The sequence below is a fragment of the Siniperca chuatsi genome, linkage group LG21 (genome assembly GCF_020085105.1).
Source record: "Siniperca chuatsi isolate FFG_IHB_CAS linkage group LG21, ASM2008510v1, whole genome shotgun sequence".
NCBI classification, from domain to species: Eukaryota; Metazoa; Chordata; class Actinopteri; order Centrarchiformes; family Sinipercidae; genus Siniperca; species Siniperca chuatsi.
The window spans coordinates 10,466,375-10,475,328 of record NC_058062.1 but is presented as its reverse complement, the minus strand read 5'-3'; the positions used below and the strand labels follow the sequence as shown (position 1 = coordinate 10,475,328).

General features: G+C 43.4%; 1 protein-coding gene across 2 annotated transcripts; it reads left to right on the top strand.

Moving 5' to 3' along the window:
• Positions 1–306: 306 nt before the first annotated feature.
• On the top strand, positions 307–8,671 carry samd1a (sterile alpha motif domain containing 1a). Of its 2 annotated transcripts, none has more exons than XM_044180839.1 (7): positions 307–1,010; positions 3,569–3,917; positions 4,342–4,481; positions 4,607–4,667; positions 6,429–6,510; positions 6,817–6,931; positions 7,321–8,671. In XM_044180839.1, the coding sequence occupies exons 1-7, from the start codon at positions 648–650 to the stop codon at positions 7,465–7,467; spliced, it is 1,257 nt and encodes a 418-aa protein (XP_044036774.1). In that variant the 5' UTR covers positions 307–647; the 3' UTR covers positions 7,468–8,671. The 2 variants fall into 2 exon arrangements, with proteins under 2 accessions (XP_044036774.1, XP_044036773.1); XM_044180838.1 differs by having other exon boundaries at positions 313–1,010; positions 4,339–4,481.
• The last annotated feature ends 283 nt before the right edge of the window (positions 8,672–8,954 follow it).

Genomic DNA, 8,954 nt, shown 5'->3' with positions numbered 1-8,954 from the left:
GAAAAGGATGATTATGTTTTCAATTAGCCTACAATTTAAATAAAGTTTCAGTCACTTTTTTATTGGATTCATTAAAGTAGTAGCCTATTTTATTTGATGTACTTATTTAATTATGTATCTACTCAAGTAGACAATCTACTTTATTGTCTACTTAATTATTTCATAGTTTGATCTTGTGTTTGTGTGTGTGTGTGTGTGTGTGGGGGCATGGATCCCAAAATTTCTCTTCTACGCCTCTGCTTCTTTAATTTCATCTTGTGAAGCCAAGTGAAACAGAATGGACCACATGTGATCTAGCTTCAGTTACAGCTGTGTTGGCAACACACTTTCTAACTCTTGAAATGACCACCTTTTGCACCCATTATGGCGCACATGGGCCCGAGAGCGCGCGCTCATTCTCCCCCAGGACTGCAAATTCCACCTTAAAAACCACTCGCGAGTGAAACTTTTCGCTGTAACTCCGTCGGTCCACCTTAAGCGCACACGCAAACGCAGGAGGCGTACAGCGAGGTTTCCGCTTCTCAGTTGGGCTCGGACCGCGGCTCACGAAAAACACCGTGTGTAACGTACAAGGTTGACGCACTAAGGTGAGAAAAAGGGAGAAAAAAGCTAAAAGAAAGCGAACCAACCGAGCAAAAAAAAAAAAGATGTCTGAATCCAAGTACCGCGAGTGGATCTTGGACACTATCGACTCGCTGCGGTCGCGAAAAGCCCGGCCGGACTTGGAGAGGATTTGCCGAATGGTCCGGAGGCGACACGGGTCCGAGCCTGACCGAACCTGCGCAGAACTGGAGAAACTGATTCAGGAACAAACCGTGCTGAAAGTTAACTACAAGGGCTCTATTTCGTACCGAAACGCCGCCAAGGTTCAGCGGAGAAGCAGAAAAAAAGACGATGTAACGTTAACGACGGCTGCGAGAAGGAGCGCGGTGGAAGAAGCCAGTCATTCTGACTTGAGCAACGGGGACAGCGCTTTCGGTCCTGTTGACCAGGACGAGGAGGATTTGGAGGTATGTTGATGCGAGAGACACGTTTAACGAGCTCGCCTCTCGTTGTCATATCCCATCTTACCAAATTAACAGGTGGAGATAAAAGCAAAGGCACGGGGGTAGTGTGTGGTTTGCAAAAAAACGTCTTTTTGTGTCTACACGGGGAGGGGTGAGGGGAGTGATTTGCAAGTGCACCCAAAACTGCCGCAGACGGGGAGCGGCGGTTGGACCTCGCTCGAGCGCTACCGAGGTGGAGACGAGAAAAAAACAGAAGGTGCGCGTGTGGTGAGAGTATGGCATATTTTACACAGCGCCGGTTAAAAAGCACTTTAAACGGGTGATGTAAACGCACAAACAGAAGACAGGAAAAGTTGCACCGTCCTGTCCGTCCACAACAACCCGAGCCACCATTATCAGCAGCAGAAAGCGCTTTTCAAGCCCCAAACTCGGCGTTGGGCGAAGGGGAGGGGGGGACTCTGCCAAGCTAGCAAGAGATGAGTAGACGTAGCCCGGAAGATGAACAAATTAGCTTTCAAAATAATAGTGTCAAAATACGCGCTCACCAATAGGGGTTTTATTTTGAAAAGCCGGGGCTGGAAATACATACTTTGAATCTCACTGGCTTTTAAATGTGGGAGTGGGTGAAGGGGAAAAAAAGTCTCAAACACCGCGGATGTAGGAGCCTGATGGGGGACGTTGGTACATTGCTTGGGTGTTATTTTTTTCTTCCTTAGAAAAACAAGGACAACCATCCCAGGCAAAATACGAAATGTATAGAGCCACGTCCAGACGCATTGTCTGCCCATGACGAGATTTCACCCCTTCCGTCTGCACTTTAAAATATGCCCATTACTATGTTTTGTCCCATATAACAGCTGCACAATCGATTATTATCGGTGCCAAAGTGCTTTTAATAAAGGCATATTCAGTTCATGTATGCAAACTGCGTCTATCTTTCGAGTGATGGACGATTGCCGACGCAGTGCATAAAGTCGAACCCCTAAATCCATTGTCGGACACGCAGCCAAGCCCGGTCACGTCTAATGCTTGGTGTCGGCTGCTGTTATGGCCTCTCTCGTCCCGTACAGCAATGGCATCACTTCTTTGTGTCTGGCAACTATTTGTTGACAGTATTTTAAGACGAGCCACATCACTGCAAAGTAATGAAATGTGTAGGAGCCGGTGACACTGTGAGACCTGAACTAACGTAAAGCGACCGCAAACTGTTCGTGCAGCGCTAGCTGGCGGATGCCCTATCCGATTTGGGTTAAGCTGAGATCAAATTGACTTTGAAAGGCGTGTGTGTCGCTACAAAAACGAATACGTGTGATGACTTTGAACAGACTGCTTCTCGGGGCTTGTATTCAGGTTTTAACTCAATATGGGGGTAAATGTATACAGTGACGTGTCCGATAACGGGCTCATTTGCGTTACTCTCTCTGTTCGCTCGCTTCTGCTGTAAGCTACATCGTTGACCCGGTGCAAAGTCAAAGTAGACTGGTGATCGAGGCGACTGGTGCTCGCTCTGATCGGAGTGCTGCGTTGATCTGTCCGTCGAGTTAAAGCTCGGTTTTTATCTCTGGACTGCTTTGCCGCGGCTCGGCCCCGGGAAGCGCTCCGTTACAGACCTCAGACACAATGGCGAGGTCTTTACAGCGGCACCCAACTCCATGCGCACTTTGGAGGAAATTTGAGAAAATCCCAAAACGCCTCCCATCGGCCCTTCTATGCTCCTGTGTGTTACAGTTATCAATCAGGAAGGCCTCTAAAGACCGGGACGCACCAAGCACATCGACTGTTTTATGTGAGCCGAGATGAAATTCGTGCTGGATTGAGATCCTCGGGGTGTTTTTGTGACCGTGTCTCGGTGAAAGTTATGTGAAATGCAGTGCGATGGATGAATGCCATACAAGCGGCTCTGTTCACAGGAGCGGGGCGGGCTTTAGTGCGCTCTTGTGCTCGACTGCTGTGTCTTGGACACGCAGTCGCACACAAGGTAATTTTTTACTCAGGGCGCCGTCGACAAAACCCCCCAAACGAAAGGAAAGGAGTGCGTATGTGAAAACTAGTTATATGCAATCAGATAGCATTATATTCAAGTGTTTAGCAGCGTGGAAGGGCTCACAGTGTGTCTGCGGAGTGAACACTGCACCGCGGAAAGGGACAGAGGCATTCAAAGGCAATAATTTACCACCACGGCCGTCAAATTGCGACATCTGTATGAGCGTGTTTTCATGTGACACGCTTGGCCTACAATTAGTACTCATTCACGAAAACAATCCCTTGTAATCTTGCAGGGTTTACCAGCTTTTTAAGTTGTTGTCAAAATAATGAACTTAACTGTCGATAGTGGCCTTTCTTCCACTGAATTAAATGTTTCTTATCCACTCAAGCTTATTGTCCCCATTGATCCAAGCAAAGATTGGTACATAGGCCTACTTGATGTATGTTTGGTTAATTCTGCACCCACCTTAGATTTTTTTTAAATATTATAGCATGTAATCATCGTTAGAGATTACAATTATAATACAATGGGATGGAAATTACATGTTTCACTATATGATTCTTCTGTTTTGAAGGCTGACACCTCTATGGCAATGGATACAGACAGTAATGCAGATGAGGAGGGGGCTGATGAGAGCAGGGATGGGCAAGACAGACCCTCTCTTGGCCGCACATATGAAGATGCCACCGTGCACTGTGCCTCTGTGCGAGCCGTCTCTGCCCCCTGCTCTCCCTCTGGCACTCGACCTGGCCCCGGCTGCAGTCCTGGCTCGGGTCTGGACTGTGTCTCTTTCCAGAAGGCTGGTGAGAGGCCCAGCTCCTTGCCCCCCTCCAGCCCCAGGGCTCTCGCACACAATGACTGGGCCTATCATTCTGCTGTCTGCCCAGCAGAGCGCCAGCACCCAGGAATGCAGAAAGACAAAGGTATTCATGCTGCTAGACACAGTCTAATATGCACACCCGGCATTATGGAGCACTCGAATATTGTTTCATGCGCAGGCTTTATACTTAGTTTTGCATTGGATGTGAAATAGGAATGGGAGCTGGATGGGTGACATGGTTGTTGACAGCAGAAATGCCTTAGTTAAAGTAATCTAGACACAGAGTTGCAGAAGAAAATAATACATATTCATTCTTAGCAATGTCTTCCTGCAGTAGTAAGTGGAGTCATCCATTAGCTTGTTTGTACCAGTTATTCAGGTTTAATAAACAGTGTTAAAACACATACATAAAATAGCTTTCAGCTGCATTAATTTCTAATCAGCACTAGAATTTGTCAAGAATAAAGTCAGGTGTGACAGTATGGATTATATCAGCATGTAATGTAAATGGTTCACTCTCTTAGCAGCAGCCACAAAGTCAGCAATCCACTCTGTAACTACCAGCCCCGGTGCTTTAAAGAACAACATGAAGAAAGAAGATGGAGGCAAGGCGGAGGATAATGGCCTTTCGTCTGACCAGTTGGTACCAGACTATGCAGCAGGGCAGGTAACTGGTCTCTAATAATTTTGTGTCAAACACCGCCTGCATGTTTCCTACTTCATTGACCTCTCTGCTTCACACCTGACATGTTCATGTTTCATTTGTTTAGTTCTGTTTTGTTTGGCCAACAGGATGAGACCAAGAATGTATCTGATGGAAGACCACAGACACTGTCTTTGCCATCTGAAAACTGTGAGTAACACAGTGTTTTTGTTTTTAAAGCTGCTGTATAGCCTGCATCTGTTTTGCAGAGAATGAATTTATCACTAGACTGCTCTCTCATTTTGGGAAATGGTTTCTAATAAGACACACACATGTTAAGGGAATTAAGTAGTGACAGCTTAAGTTTCAAATACCATTCTGGCTCTTATTTGGCCTTTTCAACTAGTGCTTGCCTCAAGGCTTGCTCAAGATTTTTTGAATGCTTCATAAGCTTGTCCTGCTGCCTTCCATCCAGGTGGTGCTCACTTTGACTGTTAAAGGCTGTCGCTCAAACCATGCTACCCTATTGTAGAGGTGGAAGTCTGCAGACTTGATACAGTTTGATTCCAGTCAAGACAAATCACCACATGACCATGTAATAAACATACAGCTGTGGATAGTTTCTAAAAGCTGTCCATTTAAATGGCTTTTAAGAGATGCTTGGTAGATAACATGTATGCTTACAGATGGCTCTTAATAATTCAGGAAAGGTCTTTTTCATATTTATGGTATGCATGTGTTGGTCGATAAGCAAGGCAACACAACACTTTCAGATTTTTGTATGCACTTGAAAAGTTACTAGAGTTCCCATCCACCCCTCAGAGACACAGGGTTTGATTCCTGGTTGAGGTTCCTCTAGCTTGCTTGTGTATACCAATGAGCATCATTTGTTGTGTTTTCAGAGTTTGTTTCTTTGTTTAAAATCTGAAATGTGACTTTCTGGCTTTTAATGCAAGAGAAGTGGTTGTAGATTTTCCCTCCTTAGTGAGCCATTCCCAAGAGACCTCCAAGCAAATAACTAACGTGGCATTAAAGAAATAAACAATACTAAAATGTTTTTACCACTGCACAAGTACCATGCCACTGTACACTGTAGTTGTGCTGGGCCTGGATATGGTTTGGCTAGAAGAGGCAGTACCCATCTAAAAATGGGGGCTTCGTCCCTGTCATGTGTCACATGCATGAAGACAGGCCTACCAGCATCCTGTGAAAGTGGCCTGGTACTGTATAGTAAGGGTGCTGTATCAACACTCTTTCACTGTGCCCTCACTGTACTGAACCGTGAACAAACTCTAATGGAAAAACATACTGTACTGTGACAGTAGAAGTCTCAGTGTGGCATACAACTACCATGGAAAAAGCATCACTTCCATTTCATCACAGCGCCACTGCTGTTTGTTCAGCATCACACCACTGAATGTCAAGAATATGCATCTGCACATTTAAAACTCCAATATTCCAAATATTATTGTCAACTACATTTTTATTGAATTGTATTTTGCACATTGATGCAGAATTGGAAAAAGTTAAAACCATGGTTCTGAACCCTTCTCTTTGCTCCCATAGTCATATGAACTATATCTTAGTTCAGTTTTCATAAATGATTTGAGGCCAAAAGGAAGACATACTGTAGCCGTTCACGTTGCTACGGCAAGAAGTAAGAGGCGTAATGGCTTTTGATGTGAAATTAACAAGCGCAGATGATTCTGACTCCAAGAAAATGTTAACATTTTTTTCTCACTTTCTAAGACATGGCAGAATACTGAAGTGTTTCTTCTACATGTTGTCAAATGATCACTTTAATAGAAACCAGTGAAATCAATTCTGCATTGTGTTTTAGTGATCATTAAAGAAATGTTGCAGACAATAATCAGTCAAGGTTTCTCCCAGAGCATGTCATGATATCTATTAAATCATTGTGGTAACATTTGCAGAACATTTGTAGTAATTTTGCTTCCATTTTGTTCACAGGTACATTGAAGAATAAGATAGATATATCCTCCTTCACTGTGACTGAAGACAGTCTTCTAAATGGTGATAAAGGTGGTGAAATGTGAGTATCCTGTAATTTCATTCTCCACTGGAAATGCATTTTAGCAAATTCTAAATTCTAAGAGCATGTCCTCTCTCTCTACAATGGTTTAATACACCTCTCTTGGCTTTTATTTTTCAATTATTGTCTTGAATTATTAATCTACATATTTCTGAGGCACAAACTCACGTTTTAAATAACTACTAACCACACAGAAGGTCACCTAAAGGCTGGAAAAGACAACAACAAAGTGAGACATTACCTGCTGAAGAAAGGTCAGTCTGTGGTGTGTGGTGTGTGACTGTTTTTTATCTAATCTTCCTCCAGCTCTGTGAAGAAGGAGAGGATGAGCCAGAACTTGTTGCAGTGGACTGTGGCAGATGTGGCCAGCTACTTCTCAGCTGCAGGCTTTCCAGAGCAGGCTGCAGCGTTTCGAACACAGGTATGTGCACCACCACAAAACTGCCACAAAAGGCGCTACATGTACACTAAAAACCACACATATCCCATCACCCAGTGCATTTTCAGAGGCAGTTAATATATATTGTGTTGCGCGGTCCAAAAGTAGTGTATGCTGTGACCAGTATTAATTCATTTGTGTACATCAAGCTGCGTGGTAAAGACTGCCAGAAAAGAAAACTGGCTGTCTTGAGGTGACTAGGAAAAGTCCCAGACCTCTCTTGAAATACAAAGTTACTACAGTGTGTCCTGGTGGCCATTTAAAAATCATATTACATTAGTTACATTTACAGATATTAAGCATTCAGAACATCGCTTCAGAGCTCTATGGGTGACACTAACTGAGCAAAATATCTTCTCTCTCGCTAACAGGAAATTGATGGGAAGTCCCTTCTCCTAATGCAGCGCAGTGACGTCTTGACTGGTTTGTCTATTCGACTCGGCCCTGCCCTCAAAATCTATGAGCGCCATGTAAAGGTGCTGCAGAGGACCCACTTCCTGGAATACGAAGACCTCTGAAGTGGCGATTTACATGACAGACAGACAATGCTGCATTGACCCAAACGTGCATGCAGTGCCCTCTCCCTTCTGGATCCTGCCACCCACCTTCATATACAGAATATGTAGAGGGTGAGTGGGGGGAGAGGCTGCGGTGGAATTAACTTTCACTGTGAGAATGACCAGAAACTGAAAGACAGTCATGCTACCTCTCATTATGGTCTTTGGTTTTCATTTCACCCATGTGGCCATTTGATTGCATTGTCAAGGGAATGGACAGCTGCATTCAGAGTATGTTTTAAAGTGGAGGAGCAACGATCTTTTTGCAAAAGTAAAAGATGAGTAATGCAGCCACTGAAGGGGACTGAGCCTTGCACCATGGACCACCTATGGGCTAATATACCCACAGAGACGTGACTGCATAGTGCTGTGAGCAAAGTGTTGTCACAGTTTTGGGTCCACAAGGAAATGTTGGCTCACTGTGGCTCTAAAATGTCTCCCTGCATCCTCGCTGAATCTATTATGGTACCTTCTGTTAGTCCAGAAACCATTTGTAAGTGGATAAACATAAAGCACATCTGTTGTGTGTTTTCCTTTTCACATATGATGAGTTGAATTAAATGTCATCAAAGTGCTGGGGAAGTCTGACTATCTAAATATCTGCATCAAAAGTTACCAGAGTCTGATTCCTGACTTATCATGCCACCAATACCTGCTGATGTTGGATTATGTCTTCAATGTCTCTGTAACTCTGAGGTATAGCCAATAATGATATCCTACTACCTGCTAGCAAGGCAAAATGTTGAGTTTCTTTCTTTTTCTTTCTTATTTAGATCTGACTGTGGTCCAACTTAATACAGTTGCATTTTGAGGCACAATTGCAGATAGATGTGACCAGGAAATGTGCAGCCTAATGGAATTTGCTTTTATACATAAGCAAAATAAACTTGGGTAAATGTTATTGTAATACTGATATATTGTTTTAAATTTATTACAGCTGCTCACTGCTTGTTTACAGAGTAGATACCTTGATCAAATGCAATATTTTGTGTTATCATCAGTCTATAATTTGTCCGGTGTCTCTTTGTGTTTTGATCTAAGTCAGCCTCTTGAATTGTGACATTCCATATAATGTAGTCTACGTCTCCAATGTATCTCCTCCCCCTTTTATCTGTAACATTGACACTTATTCCAGAGTCACAAATAAAGCTTGTGTCTCTGTTCAGTCATTTGTTTTGTGATAGTTCATTATACTTGTCGTATCAATAATTATCCTGAAAACAATTGTTTGAATGGGTCGGCGTCACCTTGAGAGAGTGTGAATACAAGTGATCAAATATTGTAAACAAACTTTCCACTTAAGATAAAAGTTCTGCTCAACACTGAATGTTCTCCTCACAAAAATTACATCAGGACATTTAAAAAAAATCCAAGTTCCTCAATTAATCTAAAGGTTCAGTTGATGCAGCGTTTTGTGAAATGCACATTCAGTGAAAATGGAATAGCAG

Coding starts and splice junctions, on each gene's coding strand:
- samd1a (XM_044180838.1), top strand. CDS start 648: ATGTCTGAATCCAAGTACCGCGAGTGGATCTTGGACACTATCGACTCG. Junction 4,482..4,606: donor CAGACTATGCAGCAGGGCAG/GTAACTGGTCTC, acceptor TTTGGCCAACAG/GATGAGACCAAGAATGTATC. Junction 6,932..7,320: donor CTGCAGCGTTTCGAACACAG/GTATGTGCACCA, acceptor TCTCGCTAACAG/GAAATTGATGGGAAGTCCCT.